This window comes from Sminthopsis crassicaudata, chromosome 2 (genome assembly GCF_048593235.1).
Source record: "Sminthopsis crassicaudata isolate SCR6 chromosome 2, ASM4859323v1, whole genome shotgun sequence".
Classification (NCBI taxonomy): domain Eukaryota; kingdom Metazoa; phylum Chordata; class Mammalia; order Dasyuromorphia; family Dasyuridae; genus Sminthopsis; species Sminthopsis crassicaudata.
Window position 1 is genome coordinate 468,348,338 of NC_133618.1, and position 18,299 is coordinate 468,366,636.

Sequence of the window (18,299 nt, forward strand, 5' to 3'; positions counted from 1 at the left end):
TACTTGGTTTTTCTCTCCCCTTTCTTCAAGACAATTTCTTCCAAAGCCTACAGTTTCTCCTACATTGTGTTATAGAATTATCTCTCTGGACAATCTTTACAATATACTGTTTTCAATAATTGTAACATTTGTCCATCTTCACAATTCAGTAATTTTTAAAGAAATGAGTTGATGACTTACGTGAATCACCTAATCTCAACTACATTTTAAGATGATCAACATCAGAGGCTATATCTACTTCCTTGCAACCCTATTATGCAGAAAGCACTGTAATCTATACCACTTCCTAGCTGTGAGACCCTGTCACTTAACCCCAGCCTCAGGGAAAAAAATAAACAAACAAACAAGCAAACAAATAAATAAATAAATAAATGAGTGAATGAATAAGTAAATAAATAAATGAGTGAATAAGTAAATAAATGAATGAATGAATGAATGAATGAATGAATGAATCTATGCTTTTATTAACTTGCTAGTTCTGGTAAGAAATGAATCTCACAGATCTTAAATCACTTAATTTCTCCACCACTCAGTTTCCATATTTGTAAAGTGGAAATAATTATCCTTCAATTATTTACTTCCACAAAGCAGTTATGAGACTTAACAGGAGATAAATATAAGAGTTTTGTAAACAATAAGATATAAAGCAAATATATTAATGATGAAAATAAATCAATGATAGGAGAAAAGGAAGATATGATTTGTATTAACTGATGCCAAAACAGATGATACTCTATGGTCCCCTGATATCCCCTATACCTACTATTCCCCTAGACCCTGACATTAGAAGGGTCAAAAAATCAGAAGATCCAGATTCAAAGATCAGCTCTGCTAAAAAGTTATGACTGTAGGTCATAATTTTTCCTCCATGGCCACAGTGTCAAAAACAAAAACAAAAACAAAAACAAAAAAAAGTATATTAAATAATTTCTAAGGTCCCTGCCAGTTCTAATATTGTTATTCTGTGAATTAGATTATCTTTTGGCTGTAGCAACTCATAAAACTGACTACAATAAGGTTTTTACAGTCTGTGCTGATGATGGAAAAGCCCATACTGGTTAAAATTCTAACATCTTTTAAAGTATTAACACTAGAATCAACCTTGAACCTATTTGTAATCCAGTTCTCAAATCAGAGACAGTTTGAGATATATAACATCAATAATTTACCAATAATTATTAATGATACCAATGATAGCAAAATGATAAAAAATAAATATATAATAATAGACTTTAAAAAGCATTATATGAGTGTCATCCATATAAAGTGAACAATATACCTACCAAAAAAATCATCATTTATGACTAAGGGGAACAAATTTTTTTTTTATGAAATCTAAAGTGTTATGATAACAATTCAAGACCAGAACATCAACTGCCAAGATTTGCAAAAGAGTTAGCTATAAAGAGCTCAAACCTAGTGATCAGTGAAGATTATACAAAGAAACAGTAAAAAACATGAAACAAAACATCACTAAACACTACATAAATTTAGCATCTATAGGCCACCTACAGGACACCTAAGAGAATTTCTAAACAGAATCTTGTGACTAGAATTATACATCAAAAGCTCACTCTTTCTCATAATAGAACAGTCAACAATTTTCCATAGTGGAACTACAAAACTCAAAATATTCTTGCCAATATGACAAAATGTAATGAAACTAGAGCTTTATCACAGACAAAACTGTTACCTACAACTACTAGGATGTAATACTACTCTGTAAAAATTTAAGAACAATGTTTTATGTCATGATGCTGATTATTAAAACTAAACTATATAGAATGAAAAACTTCCAAATTTCAGAGTTCTAGATAAAATAACCAGGTTAAAGTTAAATCCACACTGTTATTCTTAGTTTTTCAATCTATGAAAATGAGATAATGATCTTTCCAAATAATACATAGTATAGTTGTGAGCAAAGCAGTTTGTAAGGCATAATGGACTATAGAAATGAATAAATATTAATAGTTAATAAATCACAGGAGAAAAGAACATTTTCAACATTACTAAGAACCATATATCTAAACCATAAACATTAAACCCTTTCTCAATTTTGCCTTCAAAGAAATTACTGAAAAACTATGAGATCAGAGCTATAGAAAAAAATCTCAGATCACTTTTTCCAAATGCTTTTCATTTTATAAGTGCTAAATTGGGATTCAGGGATGTTAAAATATTTGCCTTAGATCACAAAGTAAAAAACATTAGGAGCAACTTTTGCATCCAAAGCTTCTGACTCCAAAATCAATATCCTTCCATTCTACTATGCTACCACTGTAGTTTTATAAAGGCATATACATTTGAACTAATGGGCAGTTTGTAGAATTGTAGGCATAAAATCAAGGCCTTTCTACGTCATCATGTTTCCAGGACCCCTTTCTCTTTCTCTTAAGTTTTCAGTATCTTTAAAATTTTGCCACAACTACAATCTCTTGAGGAAATACATAATTGAGTAGTTTTTTATAAAGCATGTTTAATTAGACCCCAAACTCTTCCCTGTCTTCTCTCCTCAATAAGGTATCATTTTCCCCAGAGACTCACACAGCATAATTAATTATGTAAATAAGGCATGTACTATTCCCCAGAAAAACATTATGAATATATGCCCCCCAAAAAGGACACATATAGCTTTGTAAGAACCATTTTAAATATTTCAGCCCAATTTGACTCAAAAACCTTATTTTTTAAGACAAGAACATGTAAAAGAGGTCTCTAAGAACAAGCAGATTTCTAACAACTTTCTATGTAAGTAATAAGAAAAAAATAATTTTGTTAGAACAGTAACAAAGATTGAGTAGTTAACTTAAAGTGATTGATGGCAAGAATCAAACAGGATATTATTAAGGCTAAAAAGTAGACCTTTCTGGAAAAGTCTTTATTATCAAAGGGCTGACATGTTCTTAACAATAAAGAAAGCAATGGCGTGACTATCAGACTAATATAATCTTATTATTACCCAATCGCCAAAATGTTAATTTGATAATTTTGTATTACTTTAATAGTCATTTTAATTTCTAGGTTAAAGACTCAGTTCTAGTACAATTCTCAATTAATCACTTCAGTGTCCCTGACTCTTGTATCAAGGAATTTCATAAAGATTTTTTAAAAGGAGAATTTAGTATGTACAGTATAATATTCTTCAAATATTAGCCACTTTCTACAGTAACCAAACACATCAATATTAAAAAACTGATCAGAACAAGGATTTAACTGTACATCACCAGTCGAATATGTGGATAACAAACAAAATGCTATCACTCTTTTAGGACAGACTTATCGATAGGGAATGACTCCTTCATCAATTGACAACCAGAGACTGTGGCAGACCACACATCATTAATTAGATCAAAAATATACTTCTGATGTCAGGAGTGTCAAAAGCATCCTCAATGTAAACACAACATCTTTAATGTTATTTTTATACCTCCCTCTAGCTCTGCTGGGATTAGATAATACTAAACAGAGTTCACAACCTTAAGTCTAATGCCATAATGAAAATTGTGGAACATGATATTAAAAGAGAGCCACACTATTCTGTTGGTATGAAAGCATTATCACTTACTAATTATTCCAGAAATTACATTCTCAAATGAAGAGCTAGAATCCTGTAATTGAAACAAATTCCTATTATATCACATATCATTAATAAATATCCACAGCCCTTGAAAGAAGCACAATCAATTATAGTATCTACTATTTAACAAGATAACATTATCTTGGTTTAGGAGAGAAGAGCTTGTTATTGTTGTTTTGGGTTTTTTAAGGAATTGTCCTTTCATCTTTTTGCTTTCACTTTTTAGTACTCTACAGAAAGGGACAATGAAAAGAAAAAATGATGAAACTTTAGGCAATTATTTTTACAATTTTCTAACTATCTCTCCCCAAAATACTGGAGAAAGAACCTGAAGTTAATAGGTCACACCCTTCTATTTCATGTTTGTTTTTGTAACTATTGTTACAGCCTTCAATGTTTCTGCCTCAAACCCACACAAGACAAACTCCCAAATAAATTTTCTTAATGTAGAAATCTTGTCATGTCCCTTCTCTGCTCAAAAATTTTATCACTTTTATATCACTTCCAAGGAATGTCCAAAATCATCCTAACATTTAAGTCTTTCATAAACAGGAGACGGATCAACTTTATCCACAAATTTCTTCAGTGAATTTGGGCAATAAATTTGGCAATTTAATTCTCTACCCTCCAGTTCCTACAACTCTAAAAGTGGAAAACTAGACTACACTAGATAAACTAGACTTACTATGTAAAATTCCCTCCCAACATTAATTCTATCATCTTTTTGCTTTTTCTCACTCCAAATCCCTTAAAGGTTCCTTATTGCTTCATCACAAATAAAGCCTTTACTCTTCATTCTGGCATTCAAGGCGGTTCCTTATTGCTTCATCACAAATAAAGCCTTTACTCTTCATTCTAGCATTCAAGGCTTCCCACAATCTGATGCCATCCCACCTCCCTGGTCTTATCACATGCTTTGGAATAACTCTCTATCTATTATTATACATTCCAATCTAGATAAACTCCTCTCTGAGGAGATATGCAATTTCTCCTTCCATAATACCCAACTTTTCCCCATCTCGTTTCTAAAATAGTAGCTTCAAAATTTATCTCAAATATCAGCTTCTTTCACGTAGCCATCTCTGATCCTTCACATCCCATGGAAAAATGAACATTTGAGATTTGTGCCTCTGTTTCACATACCATAATCTATTCTGTATTAGCTATTATTGTACATGCCATTTTGTTACATGTTCCCAGAGGTAAAAAGCATGTTTTATATTTTCTACTCTGCTCCTTCTAACACCTCTATACTTAAGAGTGGGCCTTAAAAGTAGCAAAATAAAAAGGGTTTGTACATAACACAAGAATGAGATAACAACGTTGGGACCAGCTAGGTGGCACAGTGAGCTAGGAAAATTTGAGTTCAAAGCCAACCTAAGATACTAGTTGGGTAACTTGGGTAAGTCATTTAATTTCTGTTTGCCTCTGAGTTCTCATTAGTAAAATGGGGATAATAATAGCATCTACTTGCCACAATTAAATTAAAAATCAAAGAGATAATATTTGTAAAAAACTTAGCACAAGATCTGGCATACAGTGGACACTACAAAAATGTTATCATCATTGTCATATTCATCATTATTACATGTAAAGTACTATATAAAAAAGCTATATAAATAGGGACTCTTACAGGAGTGAAGGGGGAAGGGGAGAATGCAGAATAATGCAGTGAATAAAGTGTGGGTTTGACAACCAAGAAAACCAGAAAACCTTTCTTCAAGTCCCATCTCTAACACAAACTGGATATTTTAACCTAGGGCAGGCCAATTAACCTCTCAATGGTACTGGAAAAATATCTTATTACTCTAAATTACAAAGATTGTGCCATTCTACATTGGCAAAGGGAGTTTCTTGATCTAGGATTTCTTGATCAATGAAATACACACATACACACAAATTCAATAAAGATTTATTAAATGGCTATGTTTTCACCACTATTAAGGTGCTGGGTGAGATAAAAAGTTTACATAAGATAAAATTCATATCCCCATGGAATCCATGATCTAACAGAACACAAATACCAACAGAGGCATAATACATAAAGAAAGTTAAGTCTTTAAATGCCAAAGTGAAGAGTTTATGCTTGATCCTAGAGCAAAAGTTCCTAAATTCTCTGTTTCAGTGCCCTCAGTGTCTCAATAATTTTTTCAAGGTGCCCCTATGCCAAAAGAAATATCTAAGAGCTTCATTTAAGTAGAGAGGTCCAAAATTTAAGGATCAAGAATAAGTCACTGAAAATTCTTAATCAGATGAGTGAGTAGGGAGGAGACATATGGTAAAGAAGCAAAAATATTCTTAGGAGAACGGAGCTGACTCCAATGATGGTGCATCCTCAGACATTTTGAAAGAGGAGGGTAGGTTTCAGGGAAAGATAATGATTTCTCTTTTGAATGTGTTAAGTTTAAGATGTCAAAAGGACATTTAGGCAAAACTATCCAGTAGGCAGATGTTGGGACTGGAGCTTAAAGGAAAGGTGAAAACTAAATCTATAAATTTAGAAGTAATCTGCAAAGATAAGTGAACTCTTGGTGCTAGTGAGATCACCAGGAGAAGAATCATACACTAAGATAAATACACTGAATTTTGTAATTAGAACATGAGAACAGTTCCTTATTGCTCAGTGATTTAACTTTTACAAAATAAGTTCCTCAATAATCCTTCTAAGTAAGATAGTATAAGTATTACTTTTTCAAATCTTGTAAATAATATAATTGAGGAACAAAAAGAATAGTGACTTTTCTATGGTCTCTCAGTTAAAAATATAGACCCAAGACTCAAAAAGCTTGTAATTTTTAACTTGAAGTTTTCTTTGTTACGATTTAAAAGAAACTTAAAAAAAACAAAGATCATAAGATCATAGGAATTTATCTTTTCTTCAAGAGATTGAGTTCCAAAAAAATTTTCTACCTCCTTTGCCTCCCCATTCCCCAAGACAGTAAATAATTTCATTTAAGTGATATATGTACAAACATTTTTTACATTATTTCCATGAGACATGTTAGGAAAAAAAAAAAAAAAAAAGGAAAAACTTCAAGAAAAAATAGGAGAAAATAGTATGCTTTGATTCACACTTGATCTCTATAGTTCTTTCTCAGTACAGATGGTATTTTCCATCAAAAGTCTATTGGAAAGAAATCAAGCCATTCTCCAAATGATAAATGGTCAAAGGATATGAACAGACAATTCTCAGACAAAGAAATTGAAACTATTTCCAGCCATATGAAAAGATACTCCAAGTCATTATTAATCAGAGAAATGCAAATTAAGACAACTCTGAGATACCACTACACACCTCTCAGATTGGCTAGAATGACAGGGAAAGATAATGTGGTATGTTGGAGGGGATGTGGGAAAACTGGGACACTAATACATTGTTGGTGGAATTGTGAATATATCCAGCCATTCTGGAGAGCAATTTGGAACTATGCTCAAAAAGTTATCAAACTGTGCATACCCTTTGATCCAGCAGTGTTATTACTGGGCTTATATCCCAAAGAAATTTTAAAGAAAGGAAAGGGACCTATATGTGCAAGAATGTTTGTGGTAGCCCTCTTTATGTGGCCAGAAACTGGAAAATACGTAGATGTACATGATCTACTATTGTTCTTTAACATATTTAACATGTATTGGTCAACCTGCCAAATGGAGGAAGGGGTAGCGGGAAGGAGGGGAAAAGTTAGAGCAAAAGGTTCTGCAATTGCCAATGTTGAAAAATTACCCATGCATATATCATATATATATATATATATATATATATATATATATATGTAATAAGCTATATTTTTTTAAAAAGTCTATTGGAACTATCTTCGATCAGTGTATTGCTGAGAAGAGCTAAGCCTATCATAGCTGATCATCACACAATCTTTCTATTACTGTGTACAATGTTTTCCTGATTCTGCTCACTTCACTCAACATGACTTCATGGAAATTTTTGCAATCTTTTCTTAAATCAGTTAAGTCATCATTTCTTATAGAACAATAGTATACCATTATATCCATATATCATAACTTATTCAATCATTTGCCCATTCACCATTTTCTAATTCCTTGCCACCAAAAAAAGAGCTGCTACAAATAATTTTGCATATGTCAGTCCTTTCCCTCTTTTATGATCTCTCTGGGATACAGACCCAGTTGTGACACTATCCTTCCTGATTTGAGTATTTCCTAATATGTAAAAAGTGAATAATAATAGTTATGCTGTATCTCTCACAGCTTTGTCATGAAGTACAAGTAAGGTAAGATATACAAAAGTACTTTGTAAACTAAAGTTTCATACAAGTGTAACGGTATTGTTATTATGAGAGTTAACAGGGGAAAAAAAACCAACAAAATTATTTAAGGGTATTTATGCATCTATCCTATAATACAGCTTTTATAGTTTTTGGTTTTGATGTTTCAAATTAATAATAAATATAAGTTCACTGAGACCTAGCAGATACCTCTTCTATCTACCCCCCTGGTTGCTTCAGAGCTGTGAACACAATATGTGCATACCTTAAAAAAACAGGTAGTCTGAATAGCTGTAATATTATATAATAATGATGATGATGATGACTATGATAAACATTTGAATAGTATTTTAATGTTCAGAAAGCAACACTGCTATTCTTGAATTAGACACACTGAGGAGTTTTAAAAGACTATCTAAGTCTTAAAATGTTAATTAGAAGAAATCTTAGAAATAATTTAGCAAAACTCCATCATTGAACTGATGAAGAAACAGAGAGAACATGAAAAGTAATATGATTTGCCTAAGATCATAATAAACGGTAGCACTGAGCTTCAAATCAGTCTTCTTACTCTGAATCCATTTTTTTTTTTTAAACTTTACCATCCAGACTCCATTTCATATATCAGGGAACAAGGCCCATAAATGGGGTAGTTATATGTACGGCACAGTGAATAAAGCAATGGACCTGGGATCAGGAAGAATAGAGTATAAATCCTGCTTCAGACATTTACTAGCTATGTGACTTTAAGCAAGTCACTTAACTTCTATCTCAGTTTCTACAAATGTAAAATGGAAATGATATTTGTTTCATAGGGTTCTTGCAAAAGACTGAATGAGATATTTTAAATCATAAAGTGCTATATAAATACTAGTTATGATTGTTGATTATCATTTGTTACACTGTTATTTATTATTATTGTTTTAATTATTATTTACCTCTTTTTGTATTCCCTAGTACTTAGCACAGTGTCTGGTACACAGCAATGCTTAATATATGTTTACTGGTTATCTGTTCAGGATCACAGAGCTCTTTATCAAGAGTGGGATTCAAATTCAGGTCTCTTAAATCTTAGTCCAGAGATGCTGCTTAATCTTGCTAGTGATCATGAAGAAAACTACAGTAAACCATCTATAACTCTAAAGAGAAGAGCACATGGAGCTCAGTCTCTCTAAGTTTTTAGCAGTTAAGTCTCAGACAATTAGTAGTCAGAAAGTTGGCAGAGTAACAGCAAAACACTAATTCCTCCAAGAACTATTAAATGTTTGTCCTAGGCTATAGTGAGTAACTATACTTTAAGAACAAATTCCCACATGGGGTTTACCGTTAACTCAGAAGTCCAACCAATTAGCAAAATAAAACAGACGATTCATCAAAGCAGTTTTTTCCCAATTTATGAAAAAGTAACTGGGATCACTTTTACCTACCTTACCATCAAATTTGGAATACTCATTAAAAGGATTATTCAGCTGGAGTGGGCACTGCTCTAGGCGCACGGAGAGGAGTGACGGCTTCCCCACACATGAAGACTTGATTTTGAAGTTCTTTTTTTCAAACAATGAACTGAGCTCCTCTGCTGTGATAGAAAAAGGAGAAAAAGAATTCCTACATGACGAAAAATGATAATTAGTAACATTTATTGAGTACTTTAAGGTACATGTTACCCTCAGGCAATAAACAAACATTTATTAAGCATCTTTTCTGTGCCAGGCATTATGTTGGGCATTGGGGATACAAATATTTAAGTTTATACTTTATTAAGGAAAACAATAAGCATGTATGTGTGTGTGTTTGTTTATGTATTGATATATATGCATACAGATGTGTGTATATGTACATATATAGAATAACTATAAACAGCATAATTACAAACATTTATAAATAGAAATATATACAAAATAAATGCAAAGTAAACATATAGTAGTTTGGGGGAGAGAACATTAACAATTGGGAGATTCAGGAAAAGCTTCTAGTTTAAACTTGAACTTAAACTTAAAGTGCTTAAACTACATCATAAAGAGATGTATTTCCAAAGGACAAAAAAGGGTACATCTATAGCAATCTAATCTTTGACAAACCCAAAGATACCAACATTAGGGATAAAAATTCATTATTTGGAAAAAACTGTTGGGAAAACTGGAAATTAGTATGGCAGAAATTAGATATGGATCCACACTTAACACCATATACCAAGATAAGATCAAAATGGGTCCATGATTTAGGCATAAAGAATGAGATAATAAATAAATAGATTAGAGAAACAGAGAATAGTCACCTCTCAGACCTGTGGAGGAGGAAGGAATTTATGACCAGAGGAGAACTAGAGATCATTATTGATCACAAAATAGAAGATTTTGATTACATCAAACTAAAAAGTTTCTGTACAAACAATACTAACGTAAACAAGATTAGAAGGGAAGTAACAAATTGGGAAAATATTTTTAAAGTTAAAGGTTCTGACAAAGGTCTCATTTCCAAAATATATAGAGAACTGACCCTAATTTATAAGAAATCAAACCATTCTCCAACTGATAAATGGTCAAAGGATATGAACAGACAATTCTCAGATGATGAAATTGAAACTATATCCACTCATATGAAAAAGTGTTCCAGTGATCAGAGAAATGCAAATTAAGACAACTCTGAGATACCACTACACACCTGTCAGATTGGCTAAGATGACAGGAACAAATAATGATGTATGTTGGAGGGGATGTGGGAAAACTGGGACACTGATACATTGTTGGTGGAGTTGTGAAAGAATCCAGCCATTCTGGAGAGCAATTTGGAACTATGCCCAAAAAGTTATCAAACTGTGCATACCCTTTGACCCAGCATTGCTGTTATTGGGCTTATATCCCAAAGAAATACTAAAGAGCGGAAAGGGACATGTATGTGCCAAAATGTTTGTGGCAGCTCTTTTTGTTGTAGCTAGAAACTGGAAGATGAATGGATATCCATCAATTGGAGAATGGTTGGGTAAATTATGGTATATGAAGGTTATGGAATATTATTGCTCTGTAAGAAATGACCAGCAGGAGGAATACAGAGAGGCTTGGAGAGACTTACATCAACTGATGCTGAGTGAAATGAATAGAACCAGAAGATTGCTGTACACTTCAACAACAATACTGTATGAGGATGTATTCTGATGGAAGTGAATATCTTCAACATAAAGAAGATCCAACTCACTTCCAGTTGATCAATGATGGACAGAAATAACTACACCCAGAGAAGGAACACTGGGAAGTGAATGTAAATTGTTAGCACTAATATCTGTCTGCCCAGGTTACATGTACCTTCGGAATCTAAAGCTTATTGTGAAACAAGAAAATGGTATTTATACACACATATTGTATCTAGGTTATATTGTAACACATGTAAAATGTATGGGATTGCCTGTCATCGGGGGGAGGGACCCGAGGGAGGGAGGGGATAATTTGGAAAAATGAATACAAGGAATAATATTATTTAAAAAAATCACTCATGCATATATACTGTGGGAAAAAAATTCTAAAAAAAAAAAAAAAAAGATATATTTCTATTAGGTCAAAGAGGTTAAGCAGGATAGCCAGTGATACACCAAGAAAGAAATGTAGCATTATGTATAAGGAACCACAAAAGGCTCAAGATGACAGAATGACAGAACATGGAAAGGGGAGTGATATAAAAGAGTCAATGGGTTGGTTGGTGCCAGGTTTTGAAGAGTTTTAAAAGTTAGACAGTAGAGTTTTATATTCCATTCTAGAGGCCACAGGAAATAAATAAATTTTACTAAATAGAAGAAAATGATGGCCAATTCCATGCTTAATGAAAATCATTTTAGCAATTATATATAGGATGAAATTGAATGGGGAGAAGCTTGAAGAAGAAACTCCAAGCAGGAGGATGTCACAAAGTTATGATGTCTGGAAAAAGCAATATTCAGAAACATACATTAGTTTCACAAGATCCAAGAAACAATCACAATGCAGTTCTCAAAGATCATTCAGAGATGAATAGCTCAGTTCCTCTTCCCCTAGTCCCAGTTTACTATATTCATGGACTAAACTTTATGGACTATAATCTATGTACCTAATCTTCTCCCAAGACTGCCCTTTTCTCTCCACCCTCCCACTACCACCAGTAACTAGGAAGAAGAAATATTTTGAAGTGGAATAAGCAATTGTTAGGAGACAACATAATCAGTAATGAGAGATTACCTAATCCACACTCCACCAGAGGAAATCTATAAAATCCAAGGAAAAAGTCACTCAGCTTTTATCTGACTAGCTTTAGTAACAGGGAACTCAATCTGTTCTTCCTCCAGACCAGCTCAGCTGCTTAAAAGCAGCTAAGAGAAGGCTCACACCCAAACTGATTACATAAATGACAAATTCACATTATCCAACTTAAACTGAGTACTCATAGCATCAAGGCAATTTAATTTTCTTTCCTCCTCAAGCTTCCTCTACTTCTCTTTCTTCATCCTCTCTTAACTGATATGAACCTGACTGTGCTGAGAAAACGGAATTTATTTGACTTGAACTCCTTTCCTTCCATTCTCATCTCCCATCCCATCTCAACATTCTTTGCCATTCTCCAACCAACACTCACACTCACACACTTTCTGTCTCTTTCTCTCTTCCTCTCCCTTTCCTGTCCCTCTTCTATCTGTCTGTCTGTCTCTCTCTCTAACACACACACACACACACACGCACACACCTATTTTATTTCAACATAAGTAATCTTCCATGTAATCTTATACATTTTATTGTATGCATTTAAAAATATTTTGATAAAGGGTCTTTTGGTTTTCATCAGATTGCTAAAGGATCAAGAATACTGTTTCAGGATCAAATATAAATTTTTCTGTTTCGTTTTTAAAGACCTTAATAATGTAGTTCCTACTTATGTTTTCAGACTCACTGATGACTACTCTAATTCAGCCACACTCATGGCTCCATCACCATCCTTGTACCACACTGGCTGTCCCCCAAATCTGGTGTTCCTTTCTTACCTCCACTGTAGAGGAGGCAACTAACAAAGAGTATCAGTAAAGCTTCATGTAGAAGATGGTGCTTGAATGGGCTCTTCTCCAGGTTAAGCACAACCAGTTCTTTTATGGATCCTGACATACCAGCCTATCATAAAATGTGGCAACCAAAACCAAACAAAATATTTTAAATATAGGTCAGGGACAAAAAAACTAGCCTACTGATATCTTTTTTGATACTCTGAATCTGTCATTCATGGTATCAGAAATCATTTCCAGCTTCATGTCATCCATGTCATCATTTTTGTAATTTTACAATCCTATCTTCTTCTAAGTAACTGATAAAATTGTAAAATAAGGCCATTGTGAGACCAAGTATCAAAGGACACTGAAAGATAGACAAGAACATTCTGAGCTCAGTTACAGACAATAGCTACACTGGAACAATAGACCAGAGAGAGAATGAGAGAGCATCATGTGATGTTAATTGAGAATAAAAGGAAAAAATCATTTTCAAGTTAGCTTTCTTTCTTTATTATAAGAATTTTAGCTTCCAAGACAAAAGAAAATTTATACTTACACTTCATAGCAGGGATCTAATTTAAGATCACATTCAAATATAGTGGTGGCCCTTAAAAAAACTTGGATTTACATAAGGAAATAGTTACCCTCCATAACAGAACTATAACCAAAACTATTATTCATAACTTTGCTAAGAAATAAAATGATTTTTTTATGCTTTGTAAATTATAATAATTGTATAAATTACCAAGGTCAACTATTCTGAAGGCTAACATTAATTTGGATGTACAAATTCTGACTAGATGAAAAAGTCATTTTTATGATCTATAACAGCTACCTGTAATCATTCTCAATAATCTTAGAAAAAACTTATATAAGCCTTTCTTTAAAAGCAAGGGTTCCAATCTAACATTCTAAGTTAAGTCAACAAACATATATTAAACAATACTATGTGCCAGGAATGGTAGGAAGCACTAAAGATACGAATAAAGGGGGAAAAAAAGAGTCCATACTTTCAAGAGCCTCACAAATTTAAAGGACAAGAGGCAAACAACAATGTAAAAACAAGATGTAGACAAGATAAATTAGAGACAGTCTTAGAAAAAAGGTACTAGCATATGGGGGATTAAGAAAATCTTGAAAAGGTAAGATTTTAAAACTGAGACCTAAAGGAAGTCAAAAGAAACCAAAAAACAGATAAGGGCAAGAATTCTAAGCATGAAGAACAATCGATGAAAATGCATAAGACTGAGAGATGGTTTGTTTTCTTCAAGAAACAGAAAGGAGGTCAATGTCACTAGATCAAAGAATAGAGTGGAGGATCAAGGTATAAGAAGCTTTGAAAGGTAGGAAGAAACTAGGTTATGAAAAGCTTTAAAACCTAAACAGAAAATGTAATATTTGATCCTAAAGATAAATGGAGCCCCTGGAATTTACCAAGTAATAGGGTGAATGGTCAGATCTAAGTTTAGGAAAAGCAATCTGATAGTTGAGTGGAGAAGAGAGTAGAATAGGGATGAAATGAGGCTAACTAATCAGAAGCTACGCCTGCACCAGAGAAATTGCATTACCAGAAGGCAGAATGGAACATATACAAGAGATGTTTTGAAGGTAGAAATGATAGGTCTTAACAAATAATCTGATACAGAAGTGGGAGTCAGGGGTAATACATAAACCCTAAACTGCTAACCTGGGTGACTGGAAGGGTAGTAGAATACATGACAGAAAAACAGAAATTAAGAAAAGCCGATTTGGCAGAGAGGGAAGATAATTCCATTTTAGACATGATGAATTTAAAATATCTATGGGACATTTCATTTCAGGTATTCAAGACACAGTAGAAGATGTAAATAGAGGTCAGAAGTTAGCGATGGATAAGATCTAAGATTTATTAACACAGAGTTGGCAATTGATTCCATGGGAACTGACAAGAACAGCAAGCACAACACACTATAGAGAGAAGAGAACTGCCTCTTGAGAGGTACCCTCACTTATTGGGCAGCAAAAGATGCTGAAAAGGAGTAATCAGACAAGTAAAAGAGAAAAAGAAAAGAATAAATGATGTATAAAGTCCTTTCTATGTCTATGTCTAAATCTATGACTATTAATTAATAAACATAAAATATAAGAATCTAGAATACAGAGTTGTATAATTGAAATGGGGTTTAAAACTTGGAATATCAACAGATCACCTCTTTAAAAATCTTTGTTGATAAAACTAATGCAGACAAGATAAAAAGGGAAGCAATAAACTGGGGAAACATTTTTACATTCAAAGGTAAAAAGGGCTCATTTCTAAAATATATAGAGAACTGACTCAAATTTATAAGAATTCAAACCATTTTCCAATCAAAGGATAAGAACTGACAATTTTCAGATGAAGAAATTTAAATAATTTCTAGTCATATAAAAAGGTGCTCCAAATCACTATTGATTAGAGAAATGCAAGTTAAGACAACTCTGGGATACCATTATATAACCTCTCAGATTGGCTAAGATGACAGAAAAAAATAATGATCAATGTGAAGGGATGTGGGAAAACTGGGACACTGATACACTATTGGTGGAACTTTGAACAAATCCAACCATTCTGGAGAGCAATTTGTTTTTGGTTTTTTTTTTTTTATTAAATTTTTAAAATTAATTTTATAATTATAACATTTTTTGACAGTACATATGCATAGGTAATTTTTTACAACATTATCCCTTGTACTCCCTTCTGTTCCGAATTTTCCCCTCCTTCCCTCCATCCCCTCCCCTAGATGGCAGGCAGTCCCATACATATTAAATAGGTTATAGTATATTCTAGGTACAATATATATGTGCAGAACTAAATTTTTTATTGTTGTTGTTGTTGCAAAGGAAGAATTGGACTCGGAAGGTAAAAATAACCTGGGAAGAAAAACAAAAAATGCAAACAGTTTACACTCATTTCCCAGTGTTCCTTCTCTGGGTATAGCTGATTCTGTCCATCATTGATCAATTGGAACTGCATTAGATCTTCTCTATGTTGAAGATATCCACTTTCATCAGAATATATCCTCATATAGTATTGTTGTTGAAGTGTATAATGATCTCCTAGTCTTGCTCATTTCACTCAACATCAGTTGATGTAAGTCTCTCCAAGCCTCTCTGTATTCATCCTGCTGGTCATTTCTTACAGAACAATAATATTGCATAACATTCATATACCATAATTTACCCAACCATTCTCCAATTGATGGGCATCCATTCATTTTCCAGTTTCTAGCCACTACAAAGAGGGCTGCCACAAACATTTTAGCACATACATGTCCCTTTCCCTTCTTTAGTATTTCCTTGGGATATAAGCCCAGTAGTAGCACTGCTGGGTCAAAGGGTATGCACAGTTTGATAACTTTTTGGGCATAATTCCAGATTGCTCTCCAGAATGGTTGGATTCTTTCACAATTCCACCAACAATGCATCAGTGTCCCAGTTGTCCCACATCCCCTCCAACATTCATCATTATTTGTTCCTGTCATCTTAAGCCAATCTGACAGGTGTGTAGTGGTATCTCAGAGTTGTCTTAATTTGCATTTCTCTGATCGGTAGTGATTTGGAACATTCTTTCATATGAGTGGATATAATTTCAATTTCATCATCTGAGAATTGTCTGTTCATATCCTTTCACCATTTATCAATTGAAGAATGGGTGGTTTCTTATAAATTAGTCAATTCTCTGTATATTTTCGAGATGAGGCCTTTATCAGAACCTTTAACTGTAAAAATATTTTCCCAATTTGTTACTTCCCTTCTAATCTTGTTTACATTAGTTTTATTTGTACAAAAGCTTTTTAATTTGATGTAATCAAAATGTTCTATTTTGTGATCAATAATGATCTCTAGTTCTCCTTTTGTCACAAATTCCTTCCCTGGAGAGTAATATGTAATTATGCTCAAAAAGTTATCAAACTGAACATACTCTTTAACCCAGCAGTGTTTGTACTGGGCTTATATCCCAAAGAGATCTTAAAAGAGGGAAAGAGACCCGTATATGCAAAAATGTTTGTGGCAGCCTTTTTTGTAGTAGCTAGAAACTGGAAACTGAGTGGATGCCTGTCAAGGTCCTGTGGTCTCTAAATTGTCCTTGGGGACTGCAGTCTCAACTCAATCCCAGACTAGACTACTCTCCAGACCTAATGCTGCCCTCTTTTATCCTCTCAGAGATTTAAAGATTGTGTAAACTCCTTTTCAGAAGTTCAAAGGTGTAAACTCCCCCTAAAGGCCGGAACTAAAGGTGTGAATTCTGAGCTAGAGAATTGCCCAGACAACCTGAGTTCTCACCTTGTAATCCTAACAGATGCCCATCAATTGGAGAATAGCTGAATAAATTATGGTACATGAATGTTATGGAATATTATTATTCTATAAGAAATGATCAGCAGGATGATTTTAGAGAGGCTTGGAGAGACTTACATAAACTGATGCTGAGTTAAATGAGCAGAACCAGGAGATTATTATACATGGCAACAAGAAGACTGTAAGACAGTCAAGTCTGATGGACATGGCTGTCTTTAACACTGAGATGATTCAAACCAGTTCTACTTGTGCAGTGATGAAGAGAGCCATCTACACCCAGAGAGAGGACTGTGGGAACTGAGAGTGGAACACAACATAGTATTCTCACTCTCTCTGTTGTTATTTGCTTGCATTTTGTTTTCTTTCTCAGTTTTTTTTTTCTTCCTTCTTGATCTGATTTGTCTTGTGCAGCAAGATAACTGTATTACATATTAGATTTAACATATTTAACATGTATTTGACTACATGCCAGTTAGGGGAGTGGGTAGGGGGAAGGAGGGGAAAATTTGGAAGAAAAGATTTTACAAGAGTTAATGTTGAAAAATTACCCATGCATATGCTTTAATAAAAAGCTTTAAAAAAAAAAAAAAAGAAAAAGAAAAGAAAAAGAAAAAGAAAAAAAGAAAGAAAAAGAAAAAAAGGAAAAAAAATCTTTGTGGAATGACATCAATTTTGATGGAAACCTATAACCACAATATTTACAAAAATCTGAATTACATTTTTTGACATGGTAAATGTATAAATGTGTGTATTGTTGATTTTTTTTAAACATACTTATATGTTACATTAGAGCATTAGAAGGCTTTTTTCTTGCAGGGGATAGGAGGGCTGGGAGTGGTAGTAAGTGACAGTGACACAAAAGAGTGTCAAAGGATCATTTAAAGAATTCATAGAAAATTCAGAAACAGACTAGGAGCACTGTTTTGAAACTAACATGCTGAATTAATTATATTCTGTAAAGGGCCAGAACTCTGGAGAAGTATACTTGAAACGAGGATACTTACAACAAGGTGTTAACTCAGTGGAATTGAGAAGATGATGGTTTTCTTGTTTACATATACTTAGTGATGTTCTCTAGTTCACACATATTCAGTATGCTGTAATGATGTAATTGTAATAGGGTATTTAAGGGCTGAAAGAAATAGGGACAGGGTCAGTCAGTCAGTCA

At 33.4% G+C, this 18,299-nt stretch overlaps 1 protein-coding gene across 10 annotated transcripts in view; it reads right to left on the reverse strand.

Moving 5' to 3' along the window:
• Positions 1–18,299, reverse strand: part of MAPKAP1 (MAPK associated protein 1) — a 332,422-nt gene that overhangs the window by 255,575 nt on the left and 58,548 nt on the right. For 7 of the 10 annotated variants that reach the window (XM_074293097.1, XM_074293099.1, XM_074293098.1 and 4 more), the window contains one exon: positions 9,243–9,391. In XM_074293097.1, the coding sequence (XP_074149198.1) occupies positions 9,243–9,391 (149 nt within the window). Of the gene's footprint in view, positions 1–9,242; positions 9,392–18,135; positions 18,264–18,299 lie in introns of all 10 variants that reach the window. The other 3 variants (XM_074293095.1, XM_074293096.1, XM_074293101.1) reach the window with 2 other exon arrangements.